Source organism: Camellia sinensis, chromosome 6 (genome assembly GCF_055761805.1).
Source record: "Camellia sinensis isolate YWXY chromosome 6, ASM5576180v1, whole genome shotgun sequence".
NCBI lineage: Eukaryota > Viridiplantae > Streptophyta > Magnoliopsida > Ericales > Theaceae > Camellia > Camellia sinensis.
In genome coordinates this window covers 135835167-135850631 of record NC_138966.1, presented here as the reverse complement: position 1 = coordinate 135850631, position 15465 = coordinate 135835167, and the positions used below count along the sequence as shown (strand labels likewise).

At 30.6% G+C, this 15465-nt stretch overlaps 1 protein-coding gene across 1 annotated transcript; it reads right to left on the bottom strand.

Moving 5' to 3' along the window:
* Nucleotides 1-921: 921 nt before the first annotated feature.
* On the bottom strand, nucleotides 922-1416 carry LOC145793605 (uncharacterized). The gene has a single exon (XM_082876470.1). The coding sequence runs from the start codon at nucleotides 1414-1416 to the stop codon at nucleotides 922-924; it is 495 nt and encodes a 164-aa protein (XP_082732596.1).
* Between the last annotated feature and the right edge of the window lie 14049 nt (nucleotides 1417-15465).

Genomic DNA, 15465 nt, shown 5'->3' with positions numbered 1-15465 from the left:
ATGAAACGAAGATCTTGTCAACTTCGCTTTGATACAAGTCTCACACTTGTGTTTTGGATTAATCTTAAAAGATGGTATGTGATCTAACTTGATTAATCTACGTAAAGATTCAAAGTTCACATGTTCTAGTCTACCATGCCACAAATTGGAAGACTCAAGCATTTAAGTAGAAGATGCATCTTTATTCATCTTTGGGATAACAGTCATTACATTAAGTTTAAACATACACCCCAACATATAACCCTTACCCACATACACTCCACTCTGGGTCAAAATGACCTTGTCAGACTAAAAAACCATGCGAAAATCATGTTTGCTGGGAAGAGACCCTGAGAAAAGATTCTTACGAATGTCCGGAACATATAGGACTTCGTTCAAGGTCAGCTCCTTTCCTGAAGTCAACTTCAGGACCATTTTTCCTTTCCCCTCAACAATCGAGGTAGCAGAGTTTCCCATAAACAACTTCTCACCGTTTGTAACTAGCTCGAAAGTTGTAAACAGTTTCTTCTCGGAGCAGATGTGGCGTGTAGCCCCAGTATCAATTCACCATTCTCTTGGGTTTGAACCCACTAGATTCACCTAAGAGACAACGGCAGACAAGTGCATATCATCCTCCTCATGGGAGTGCTCTTGTATACCTGCCATATGAGCACGAGGTTTGGTCTTGTATGGCTCCTTCTGCTTGCGGCAGTCACTAGCCCGATGCCCTTTGCTACCACAGTTGTAGCACTTCCTTAAGAACCGATAGCCAGGTTCTTGCGGCTTCTATGCTGGCTTCTTTGCAACACCACCCTTTGGCCCTAGCTTTGAGCCCTTATTTACAAGAGGCTTCTTCCTCACCCCAGAAGATTTGCCATGCTCGATGATATTGGCCTTCACAGAGGAGGTACTTCCTCATTTCTTTCTATTATCCTCCTCAATTCAGAGTCGGACAATTAGTTCTTCAACAGACATTTCCTTGCGCTTATGCTTCAAGTAGTTCTTAAAGTCCTTCCAACTATTGGGAAGTTTCTCAATGATCACAACAACTTGGAATAACTTGTTCAACGGCATCCCCTCAGCATAAATCTCATGCAAGATCATTTGGAACTCTTGGACTTGGCTTATCACAGTTTTTGAATCGATCATTTTAAAGTCTAGGAACCGGCCAACTACAAATTTCTTTGTCCCCGCATCCTCAGTCCTGTATTTCTTGTCCAGAGATTCCCATAACTCCTTTGCTGAGCTCTTGGCACAAAACACGCTGTATAGTGAGTCTGCCAAGCTGCTGAGCATATAGTTCCGGTAGAGATAGTCTGTCTGTTTCCATGTGTCAAGCGCCATGACTTTCTGTCTGTCTAGCTCATTTTCTGCCACAGCTGGAGGATCCTCGCTCAAAACCTTTGCAAGGTTCAATGTGGTCAAGTAAAACAACATCTTTTGTTGCTATCTCTTGAAGTTCACTCCAGCAAATTTCTCTGGGCGCTCATGATGATTGAGCGGTCCTCCCAGAACAGCTGGAGTAACACTAGGGTTGACCACAGAGGTCACAGCAGTAGGGGTTGGCAACCCAGTTGCCCTGGGTTCAAATCCCCACCAATGTTAGCAGTAACAGCAGCATCAGTGATAGTGGCCATTTCTGAAAATTACACCAGAATATTACGTTCTGTGTGTTTCAGAATTGAAACTTAATACTAAAAAATCCCATAGTTGAAAAGTTAATTCAAAATTAATCTCACTACTAAACCTAGAATCGAACATGGTCAAGAATGTTCTCAAGAAGACTGGAGGGGTCACAGCGGTCCCACTTAAAACCCAGTTAACCTTTTGACAAAACTTTCAAGAGCATGTTGACTCCTAACCCGTGAGAAACAATTTTTAAAATTAAATTTTCAAGGGATGAACTAGGTTAAAACAAACCAAGGTCTAAAACTTTTACAAGCAATGTAAAATAATTGCTACAACATTATAAGCAAATAAAACTTGCTTTTACAAACTTGGTAAATAAATCTCAAGCAAAAAATTGCTTCAAATATAAAGGAAAAATAAACCAATCCAATTGAAGATTATAAGTAGTCCATAAAATTTGTTTCCATGCTTAGGTATGCCTACAAAGACAATTAGTAGCAAACGACAACATAATACAAAGCAACTAATATAAAGAAATTGTATATACAATCAAATATTATTTAATCTTCTAGCAAATCATAGAATAGCAAAATAAATAATGAATTAAGATACTATACAAATTACAAAGCCTTTTAACTTCTAAATAACTTACAAAACTTACAACTCTAACTATTAAATTACAAATTAATTGCCATGAATTATATAAGAATTTAATTCACAATAACCATGTAAATAAATATAGGCAAGTTGCATAAATTTTATAACTCCAAAATAAATAAATTTAATTCAAAATTTAATTCATCCAATTAAATCACACACTATTCATGGAAATAAATACACAAGTTACAAACGTGAAAATTTATAATCTCAAATACTAAAATTAAATTTATTGCCATGAGTTATATAACAATTATTAAATAATAAACATGGAAATAACTTATGTGTATAATTCTAGAAAATTAGAAGCAATTTCACATGCAGATTAGATAGTAAAGTTAGAAGCATGCAAAACCAAAATATACATATGCAACATTAGTCAATTAGGATGAAACCGGTAGCATTCATTCTATTCCTATATGAAATTCATAGTCCAATTATGACAATCATATATGAAATTATAAATAATGAGCTTATTATTATACAAAAGTATATACTAATTTACATGTGAAAAGAAAAACCAATGAACTATTATAAATATTAAATAGACTGTAGACAGATACAATAGCGTCAAATCTTGTTAGTATGACACAAAAATCCATGTTCTATAAAACCACATAGAAACCAATACAACAACATTCATATGAGATTAATTTTATAATCAAGCACTATGATATTAGAAACAGTGGTCTATACACCATTCTGATATTCTAGAACCAAACATATATTACATAATATAATATTCTAATCATGACTTTTAGATAATTCTTGACATATTCTGCAAACATGCTATTACACACATAGAAACGAAAATAAACAATTCTGAGCAATAAGTTTTTATGATCAGTATGCAATAGTCACATACGTAACAATATGATGCAATCGTGGATTGACAGATATAAATTACATATGAATCTATTTATTTTTTCCATGAGAAATACATAATCTGTTTTAAGATTGTTGTTTAAATTGGGTAATTGAAACAAAATAAATAAATGCATGCTTTATTAAATTAACTGAAAGAACATCAAATAAAACCAAACTTGATAAATTACATCACAGAGCATAAACATGAAACAAGACTAATATAAGAACATATTTAATCTGAATATGAAAACAAGAAATCAAACCAAATTCTGTGTGATACCACAGTGTCCTTAAAACAGATTAACCGCCTCGCCGTAGGTGCTGAAGGAACGTTGACTTCTGTCTCCCAAGATAAGATGGTTTAAACCGGCTAACTCAGGAGCACCTTTTGTTAGCTTTGGCAAACCAACAATGGCAGCACTCTCTCACAGTAAGAAATTTCTAGCAAATTGACTAAATAATGGAAGAAATAATTTTTGTGTTTGAGACTTGACAGGTGGGTCTCAATTAATACATGTATAGGGGAGAGAGGAGAAGCCTCCAGCCTTTATGGCTGGTCACTAATGCACCATTAACCTTTGCAATAAAGGCAGGAGTTACAAACCCCATTAATGCACTATTAAACTCTGCAATAAAGGCAAAAGTTACAAACCTCATTTACTCTTTTATGAAGCTAACTTCATGGGGCAATTTCTTATTCAATTCTCAATGGTTTTTGGCCATTCTATTTGTGATGTAAAGATCTCATTACAAAATATCTAGACCCACTTGGACCAAACACAATAGATGGCTGGGACCCATTTTAATATTTAATTAAAGTCACCAAAAATCAATTTTTTCCAACATACAGAAGTACCATATGAAGTACCATATGCCGGTAAGTACCTGGTACAAGTACGGCATGTTTTTCGAAGTACTCATACTTCATAGGGGTGGACCTATGCACATGCCTCTTTTCATGTTTTTGTGAGAAACAACTCAGAAGAAATCAACAAATGCAGTGAAGCACTTGAAAAACAAAACACAAACTAGTATCGATTACAGAAATTGTAACTTTAGAAGTTGAAATGTAAATAAGTATTGAACATGAAATGAAAATAGAAAATAAGAAGGAGATTGATACTGAGTTTGAGTTGATTGATTGTGATGCCCTAAAAGAAATAAAGCTACCATTGTCGGAAAATTGAAAGAGCTACATTGGAAATTAATTTAAATTGACAAAGATTGATTATTTGGATTGCTTTTGGTGCTAAAACTTTTTTAATTTGTGGTGTAGGACCCTTTCTTCATCTTTTGTTTCTTCTATTTATGGATACTGACACAACAATTAGAGACCGTTTCCACCTTCTTAACTATCATGTTAGTCTCCTTTGTTCAAGTCATGCCGAAGTGTCCTATATTGGCTTACTTGGGACATACGTTTTGTAATCACTTTTTATATTTATATATATATATATATATATATATAATTTTTTTTTTTTTCACTTTTTAAGAATGTCTTTCAAAATGTCCATTGGAGCCCACTTTTCTCCCGCAATATCAAGATTTGTTGCAATACGATGTTCTACCATTTGCACTTTATTAGTCTCTGTGTTTAATGTCATGTGTGAACAAAATCGAACTTCATTAGTCCTTATGTTCAAACCATCCGAAGAACATTACTCTAGCAGCATTGGACTTCTCACTCTTATGGGTCGCATTGAGGCGGCTCAAAGATATATTCAGTTGAGATCTTCCCAGATGACACTGACATCACAAAAAGAGAAATTTGATCATCCATGGCAACTAACTTAATAGGGAAGATATGTTGTAAGCATGGTTCTAATATGTATCGAAAAAATGGGGTGCCGCGACGGATACAGGCCGGTATACTGTTGAGATTAAAAATCGCAGGAGTATCGGCCGAGTCCCGATACGTATCGCCCTGTAACCGTTACAGAAGCCGTTACACAAACCGTAACGGGCCGATACTCACCGGTTCGGACCGGTACGGGAAAGAAAAAGCTGAAAAACCTGTAAAATGATTTTTAAAATTTCACCTCCGCGACACTCGATTTCCGATATATACCGATCGATACTACCAATACCGATACTCCGCGATTGATACCGTTAGGTTACCCGATACCGCAATTTAGAACCTTGGTTGTAAGCATATGTATGTATCATAGTCATTTTTCTGTAAATTGAGGAATTAATCTTCAATAAATAAATAAAAGCATTTATAGGGTGATCCTGAAACAAATGCTTTTGCTCCCACAAATCCAACTTTAATTTCTTTCAGATTAAGCAATACTTTCTTGATTCCATTTTTACTTACAATAATGAAAAATGCTTAACACCCCTTAAAAATTTCTCACAATTTGACCTACAATGTATTATGATAGGTGTCACTTTTGATTTATATTACCCGTCCAATGATATATGTAATGTATATCTTGAATTCAAGATGAATAAAATATGGAATTAATAACTAATCTTGTGGGCAAATGTAATTTTTTAATAACTGAAATCACGCTCTATTAAAAGGATAAGATTAGAGCATAATCTTGCCAAAAGATTAAAATATAAATTTAAAAATGAGACTTAGCTTTTTAATTTAGGAAAAATTATAATTTAGTATAAAAATGAGACTTTTAACTCATCAAAAGGGGGACTAGATGGGTTCATGGGACTTGTATAAGATTATCTAGTAGAATAATTTTGAAGAATATTATAAATTAGACTTAGTTATCTAGAATAGAACCTATTTAAAATTATTCACCCAAAAAAACTATTTAAAATTATCATTTTGTGATTGAGATTTATTCTACCGACCTTACACACTACACAAATTCAATATCAACTACACAACTATCATTCGGGGATACTAAAGTGGAGTTCATAGCATTTGTTAGTAATTATTCCCAAAATATTTAACTCAAGTCTCGTTTGGCAATTACATGTTTTAGTCAAAAAATTAAAAAATCACTATAAGTTGTCATATTATTTTTTCTATTTTTAACATATATTTTCATAAAAAATTAAAAAATTACTAAGGCCAAGTTTGGCAATTGGAAAATAATTCTATCTTTTTTTTATCACATCACTTCTTTACTTTTTTGCACATCTTTTTATAAAAAAATAAAAAATATACTTATTTAGATCATCTCAAACCACTCTTAAAATAATTTATTTCCAAACGTGGCCTATCGAGAGAGACTGATAGAAAGCAGACAAAGAAGCAATTCTCTTTTCTTTCTTCCTCCCTTACCGGAGCTGGGGATTAGTCAAGTGGGCGGGCGACTTTGAGGAGACCCTCTGGCCTCAGTTTTTTTATTATTTTTATTTTATTTTCTCTCGTATCAGCTTTTTAATTTAGGAAAATTTATAATTTAGTATAAATTGTTAAAAAATAATTTTATATCAATGATAAATTTTATGAACTTTATTAATAATTAAAATTATAATTTTTCTTTTATAAATTTATAATTATTTTTAAAAAATACAACTTCTGCTTTAATTTAGGCTGGGTAGGTCCGAGGGCAACCCGACAACTATCTTTACATATAGAAAATTTTGTGTTAGTCTTCATAGGCATAGTAGGGATGTTTTAACTAAAAAGATGCTATTTTTATTAAAAAAATATTGTAGTTCTCAAATTATTTGGCAAAACATCATATTTTATTGAAATTGCAATTTCAAATTATTAATTCATTTAAAATTGCATTTATAAATTATGGTTTTTTTTTTTTTTTTTGAGTTGGCCAAATATATCTTGATAACTTAGATAGTATGATGAAATTAAAATTGTTAGTTCCTCACAAAATGAAATTGCAGATTCAGGCCAAGTTTGGGGACTTTAAAAAAAGTCAAAAAGTCAAAAAGTTACTCAAAAAGTTAACACTATTCACCAAAAGTCAACAATTACGGCTGCACAACTCCCAATTCAAATTTTTCCCTACAAATCAATTTTTACAATTTTTTATTACACATTTTTCAATAAAAAGTCAAAAAGTTAACCCAAACATTTATATTTTCAACCTCAATTTTTTAGTCCAAAAAGACAAAAAGTACACTTTTTTAGTCTTCCCAAACTTGGCCTTGCAATTCTTACTTGAATGAAATTGGAAGTTCTTGTTCACCCAAAAAAAGAAATTGGAAATTCAACTTGCAATATGATCCTTAGTACAAATAGTTAAATGGAAATTTTGTCTAAGATAAAATTGCAACATATGATTTCACTTTATGGATAAAATTAATAACGTCGGTTATGTAACACCAGTTTATTTAACAAAATTTTCACTTCTTATATGATTTTTCATGTGACATAATAAGCCTTATCATGTTTTAAACATAATAAATCCTACCCACACATGAGAAATACAAGGTACTACATGTGACTTCATCAAAAATTAATAAAAACATGCAATTTCAATAACGCCATATATTAAGTATGAAATTACATGTTGAACTTGCAACTTCATCAAAAAAAAAAAAGTAATGAAAACATGCAATTTCAATTTTCTCATGCTGGCAAAATTGAGAAATTGGAAGATGAGATTTTAAAATAAATGGAGACTTTGAAAAAAAAATCGATATTTTATCAAATAATTTAGAGATTGAGATATTTTATAATTCGTTATTAGGAAGGGACCAAAAAAAAAAAAAAAGTTTAGACTTTTCAAAAATAATTTTTGAATTTTCAATTCGTATATTTTTTATTTTTAGTGAATTTGTTTAATATTTTAATTAATTATTTTTATTTTTTTATATCTACTTAATCTAGACACATTTAAAAAGTACAAAATTTGATGAAAATTTTATAAAACAATCATACATTTGTAAAGATTTTTTCATAAATATTTTATTTTTTAAATACATTTCAATTAGGTGCTTCAAAAAAATTTGATTAATTAAAAAAAAATGGGAAAACTAGAGCACAGTGGATTTGTTAAAAATTAATTATTGATTGATGCAAAAAATTAGGGAATTTTTTTAAGATCCCCAATATTAAGATTTTATAAGATAAATGACATACAATATTTTTATAGTAGTTAAGGTCCCTCAACATTTTTACAAAGAAAATTCGACTTAGAGAAATTTCGCCCAAACTCAGAGAAATTTCAATTTTCACAAAGAAATTTATCTGATTTCATAGAGAAATTTCGAAATTTCTCTAAGTTGGAGTTGAAATTTTTCTGAGTCGGGTGAAATTTCTTTGAATCGGGTAAAATTTATCTGAGTCGAATTTTTTTTGTCAAAATGTTGAGAGATCTCAGCTAATAAAAAAAAATATCTTGAACCTCTCCTACTATACAAAGTTGGAGAGGAATATTTCACTAATTTTTTCAAAAATTTATCACTTCATCATATTATAATTAATTTGTAAATATTTTTTTAAGTATATATTGTCCTACAATTTTTCCAAAAAACATTTACTAAAATAATAAAAACACAATTTAAAACTAAACAGAGTGATTCTAAAGTGGATTTTTTTGACTATTTTAGCCACAAAGGACAAAATAGACTATTTTAGTCACAAAAAACAAAACATCACATCTAACCCATAATCATTACACTCTTCTTTTATAAAAAAAGTCAAAAAATCCTTCCCAAACCAAATTTTTTAACTTAAACTAAAATAATTAAAAAAATAAAAAAACCAAAAAGTCAATCCACTTTCTAAACCAACCCTAAGGGATTGTTTGGGGTGTTCTAAATAAGTGTACTTTTTGACTTTTTATAAAATATGAGTTGAGTATGAGTTGGGTTTGAAGTGATGTAATAGAGGTGTAAAGTGACTTAAATAAGATGATGTGACTTAAATAAAATAATAATTTTTTAACTTTTTAAAATTTTTTGAAGATGCCAAACTTGACCTAAGTGATATCACTCCACGTAGAAGGAGTGGGTGGACAGGAAGCAAATAGGCATCAAACCATGTCATAATAGCCTCCTTTGAAGTCAAAGACCCAACTTTTCTTTAAAAACAAAGCGACCACCGGCACCGCCATTTGCAGCATACCGACCCTACAAAATCTATTTAAGATTAATTGGGACTATGACTCTTATTGTGTCCCTCCTACTTAAAAACTCCTTGTTTATTTTATTTTTAATAAGGTCATGTTTATTACATTTGATATTAATTAGAATATTAATAGCACCTAAATTCATCCTATTCATGAATGTGAAAATGACCAAATGTTTTGAGTTTTGACACGGAAGATAAAAGGGACTGGAGATACAGAATTTCCTGCCGAATTATTTTACTATTTTATTTCTTTCAATAATAAGGAATCTTTTTAAGTTAAAATTTTGAAAAATATTATGAAACTCATCTTAACTATCTTGAATTTATCCGGAAAGAGATTGGGTGATTGGATTGAATTTGTCTAGTGTAGAGTCTATGTGTAAAAAAATCTGAACTGCAAGATGATGATTCTGAATAATTTTTAGATTGTTAAGTCTGAATTTGTAATGTTACTATAAGATTTTTATACTTAAAAAATGATTATTGAACTTGAAATATTTGAGTTTTCGGGTGATGTTAGAGTTTACTTCTTTTAACTATGCAGTTATGGGTATAGGTTATCAAGTCACAATTATTAAGATAAATTATATTATCTTTGTTGAAATTTAAAAAATTATATAATAAGTCTCACAAATATTTTTATAATTATATCTATCTTTCTTTTAGTAAAGAAAAAACAAATAAAATTAATGTAAATTGTGTGTGTGGACACAATGATAAAAAAAAAAAAAAATACATATTTCAATATGCTACTAGTGGTAAGGGAGTAAGTACTATATAAATCTAAATAGGTAAATACAATAGGACTATGTTAAACTTATCATCTTTTTTCAAACCTCAAGAACGGTTAATATAAGCTCCAGTGCGAGTAAACAAATTGAAGAGTGTTGTTGGGTCTTTATGGGCCTACTATAGAGACCACATTAATAATTTGAACAGTTCAACGTGTAAGACTTGTCGAGTATTTTATCTTTGCTAAAAATTATATTGGTTAGATATTAATAATTACTTGATCAGAATACATTTGTGTTAATAATTTATTTTTAAAATTATATTTACCATTGATATAAATATAATCTGATCAAGTGGCTATTAATATCTGATTAGTGTAATTTTTTACAAAGAAAAAGTATTCAACGAGTTCTACACATTAACGGTTCAGATCATTAATGTGAACTTTGTGACGGTTCACAAAAATCTAACAATACTTACTAATCCGATATGAAGAGAAGCCATCCCTTTATATAATTACAAAAATGTTTCATGCCCCCTTTTCCCCTATCCCCTTTGACGCCCTCTCTCTTTCATTGGTTATATTTACTTTTTCTTTTTTCTTTTTTTCCTACTCTTCCAATCACTACCCGCCACGTTTGTGTGGGGGTGGTGATTGGAGGGGTCTCTATCATGACTCATATAATTATCCGAACTATTATAATGTCGTACATATGGTTTAATTACAGATAATTCATAAAACTGGTCTCTTTCAGTCAAATGCATGATCATTTGACCTCTTAATTGTGCCAATTGTTTCTTCATATGTGCATGGCAGCTGTTTTCCTCTCTTAAGTTTGCTTTATCTAGTTTATTCAGCAATTTTGATTAATTTCTGGTTTCCAAATCATAAGATACATCACACTTACCCTTCTTTCTTTCTTTTTTTTTCTTCTTTCCAATGAATTTGCGAAATTTCTATGCCACCCATCCGAATATGATATTAGTGGTTATCAGTTATGACTATAGTTTGTGATTGATTAACTTTTATCATAACTCAGAGTAGTTGTGGATAATTTCATGTCTAGAAAATTATTAAATATTCTTAAAATATCGTGTAACATTATTTATTTGGTACTCTAAAATAATAAAAAATGATAGACAAACTTAAGTGGATCCTTTTTTTGTTAAAAAAATGAGAGTCAACATATTTTATTTATAAAATTTTCTGTTACGTAATTAATTTGGAACACTATGTATTACTGAATAATTATTTTGAATGTCAAACCAAAACAAGTACATATTTAATAGTGTTTAGTTATGACTCATAATGATATTTAGTTATGACCATAGTAATTTTTTGTTACAACCCTAATGGTAGGGTTGTTAAACGAACCAGATTAGTTAAATTCGATTTGTATTAAGCTTGTTATAAGTTCATTTCAGATCGACTCAAAATGTAAACAAATCAAATTTAAATACGTTTTAAAACTCAATAAGTTTTGAAGCTAAGCTTAACAACCTACCACTTGACTGGACAAGCTTATGTACTCTAAAAAAGAAAAAAATTACTTAAACTCAACTCGCGTACAGCTTGTTAAAAATTTATTTGACATCATCTCGTTACATAAACAAGTCAAATTTAAACACACTTTAAAACCCGTTAAATTAAAGTCAAATTTTAATAACTTAATACTTAGGCCAAGTTTGGCAACACCAAAATAATCCATCTTTTGATTTTTTTATCTTTTTTCCATCACATCACCTCTCTACTTTTCTGCACATCTTTTCGTAAAAAGATAAAAAGTGCACTTATTTAGGTCATCCCAAACAATCCCTTAGTTCAATTCCACTCCTTTATCTTCCCTACCTAATGGTTGTTTAGGGATGATCAACAAGAACAAAGCCTTCGTTTGGCAATGACTTTTTTAGTTAATATTTTGATTTTTTAAACTTTTTTAACTTAAGACTTTTTTGTTCGTTTGGCATTCTTGATTGGCTTTTTTGGCTTTTTAACTTTGGAATGATGGATTTTTTTTTATCTTTTTGTGATTTTTGATTTTTTGTGATTTTTTAATTTTTTTTTGTCTTTTTGTGATTATTTAACCCAACATAATTACCAAACAATCCCTAAGCCAATTTCATGGCTTTTGTCAAGTGGACCAATCTAATGGTCACTTCATTCGTCCCATCTTAGGAAGCTAGCCGTTCTCATAAGGGTTAAGATTCAAAAATTTTGTACTTTAAAGCCCACCAACACAAAAGCCTGTTAATGACCAAAGTACCCTTATGAAATTTCTCCATTGAATGATTCACCACCGTCACCATCACTCTCGCTGATCATCCATTCCAACTCTACCCAAGAAATTTCCTCCCAGAGCTAAAACAACCATTTTTTGCAGACTTCCAACTAAAACAAGTTTTTTATTCAAAAAATAGAAAAATTAAAATAAAACAAAAATGGTGCCACCAAATTGCCTTATAACACTTGATCTAACCAACAAATCCATGAAAAAGCACAATTTTTATAGCCTTTTGAAGTTTTTCACCACCACCACCAAATAAATTTCTAGCAAGGAAAGGGAAATTTCTGTTACCATGCAAGAGTAAACTTGTCTCCAAAAAGGATTATTGTTCAATTCATGGATCTCTTATCCCAAACAAAACTACTGTTTTGAGGCCTTTTACACATCTAAAAACACATATACATACTGCATGACATAGAATTTTTAATGAGGAGGCTAATGGTAATCCACTCTAAAAAAAATAAATTAACGGTTCAATTATGCTTAAATCCATGTAAATAAGACCATGTTGAAAAACAATTGAAAAATTATACTAATCTCTTTTGAAGTTTGATAAAAATATAACACGTTACCTCCACTTGACTAAGGGAAGAGTAAACTAGCCTAACAGAAAATATATAATTACTTTTTCACCCCTTTCTTTGCTTAAAAATTACATTTATCTTTAATATGAAATGACAAAAACATCCTAGATATACTTAACACTAATCTCAATCCTTTCTTTATCTATTTCTTTCTCTCATCTAATGGTCCCCTTCATCATTTCCCTTCAGTATACCCCTCAACGGCCTCCACCTTTGTCCATCTCTCTTTTTTAATCTCACCTTTGGGTGAGAGTTGTGGTTGATGTTGGAAAATGATTTTATATAGGTATATTTTTTAGCTCAATTTTGAGTGGGCCCCAAACGTCTTTTGGGGTGGGTCCGAATAGGTGATGTGTTCCTTGCCACGTGGCAAGTCACACAGTGAAGACGGAACGTCAAAACCATTTATGAGTAAATGGGAAGTTGACGTCGTTTTCGGATTTAACTTTAATTTTTTAGATTAAATTCATTTGAATTTTTTCAATAAAAAATTATGGTGGGAATTCAATTTAATTCTAAATTCAAATTTTATATTCCTAAGTGGTTTCCTAAAATTTGTTCCTCTTTTTATTTATTTATTAAACTATTTAATTTGATTTATATATTTTTATATATATAAATAAGTACCTTTTGTTTCTTTGTTTTGGTTGAGTTTATTTGACTTGGTCAAACCAATGGTTGTTTTTCCAAATTCGTGTGGTAAAGCTGATCCCAAAAGTTGCTAACGGTCAGATTCGGTTTTTATAAACTACTATGAATCTGTTTGAAATTTTCAAAATAGTTTCCGTTACACTTATTGCACCTGTTCAGCCTTGTAGCGCCTATTCGGGCTGTGTAATTTTGCCTATATATACTGCCATGTTTTCTGCAGTCTAGACGTCCAAAAATTCAGTCTGAAACTGTCTTATTGCTGTCTAGATAAGTACCTTTTGTTTCTTTGTTTTGGTTAAGTTTATTTGACTTGGTCAAACCAATGGTTGTTTTTCCAAATTCGTGTGGTAAAGCTGATTCCAAAAGTTGCTAACGGTCAGATTCGGTTTTTATAAACTACTATGAATCTGTTTGAAATTTTCAAAATAGTTTCCGTTACACTTATTGCACCTGTTCAGCCTTGTAGCGCCTATTCGGGCTGTGTAATTTTGCCTATATATACTGCCATGTTTTCTGCAGTCTAGACGTCCAAAAATTCAGTCTGAAACTGTCTTATTGCTGTCTAGATAAGTACCTTTTGTTTCTTTGTTTTGGTTAAGTTTATTTGACTTGGTCAAACCAATGGTTGTTTTTCCAAATTCGTGTGGTAAAGCTGATTCCAAAAGTTGCTAACGGTCAGATTCGGTTTTTATAAACTACTATGAATCTGTTTGAAATTTTCAAAATAGTTTCCGTTACACTTATTGCACCTGTTCAGCCTTGTAACGCCTATTCGGGTTGTGTAATTTTGCCTATATATACTGCCATGTTTTCTGCAGTCTAGACGTCTAAAAATTCAGTCTGAAACTGTCTTATTGCTGTCTAGATTTTATTGTGTGCATTTTTCTTCATTTTAGTTTTAGAATAAAATTCAGAGAGTAAGAACACAAGGTTCTAGTTCGCCGAACAAATTGTTTGGAGTACTACTACAATTTGTGAAGATCATTGTATCTTGGGAGATAGACGCCACTCAACCGTAAGTACCGTAGCGGGGCGAATCTGTCTTAAGGACAGAGTGTCACACACTCGACATGATCTTAAGTTATTTATTCGGTTCAACGAAATAAATTCGGTATGTTATTTATTTATTTTGTTTGAATTATTTCAAGTTATTTTATTTACACAGAAAATTGTTCCAACAATCTTAAGACAGATTCGAATTATTTTGTTTACAGAATTTTTCGCTTGTTTTCCTTTTTCATTCTTCGTAAATAATTTCGGAAGAAAATTATTTTCTGTGGATTTACAAAATAATATTCTGGTTGGAAAAACAAATAGTTATTATATGCTATTTGACAGATAGTAGTAATATACTGTCTATTTTCTTTAACAACTAGTAGTATGATACTGGTGTCATTAACAATTCAGAATATATTTTTGTGAAATTTTTTTTTCAGAAATTAATTTTGGGTTTTAGAAATTATTTTCTTAGTTTTCATTAATTAAAATTCTGTTTCAGTACTTTAATTATTGAAGTGTTACTGAAATTAATTTTCTTGTGTGGAATTAATTTGGTTAAATAAAATTTTATTTTATTTCCAAATTAATTGAAAAATAAAAGTTATAGTTTTTATTTCTTTTATTTTTACAGAATTTAATTTCTTGTGTGGAATTATTTTGGTTAAATAAAATTTTATTTTATTTCCAAATTAATTGAAAAATAAAAGTTATAGGTTTTATTTCTTTTATTTTACAGAATTTAATTTTCTGTGTGGAATTAATTTGTTTAAATAAAATTTTATTTTATTTTCAAATTAATTAGAAAATAAAAGTTACATTCTTGTTTCTTTTATTTTTACAGAATTTAATTCTGTGAATTTGGTTTAATTTTCTGTGTAGTATAAATTCTAATTATAATTTTGTTTTATATATTAGAATTGATGGCTACTGAAACAAATGCCCGAACAAGTACTACTGTGTGGTGGCTGCAATGACGCCAACCCCCTCTCCTGTTGTAACAGTACCGATAAATCACGGGGAAAAGCCAGAGAAGTTCTTAGGAACTGACTTTAAAAGATGGCAACAGAAAATG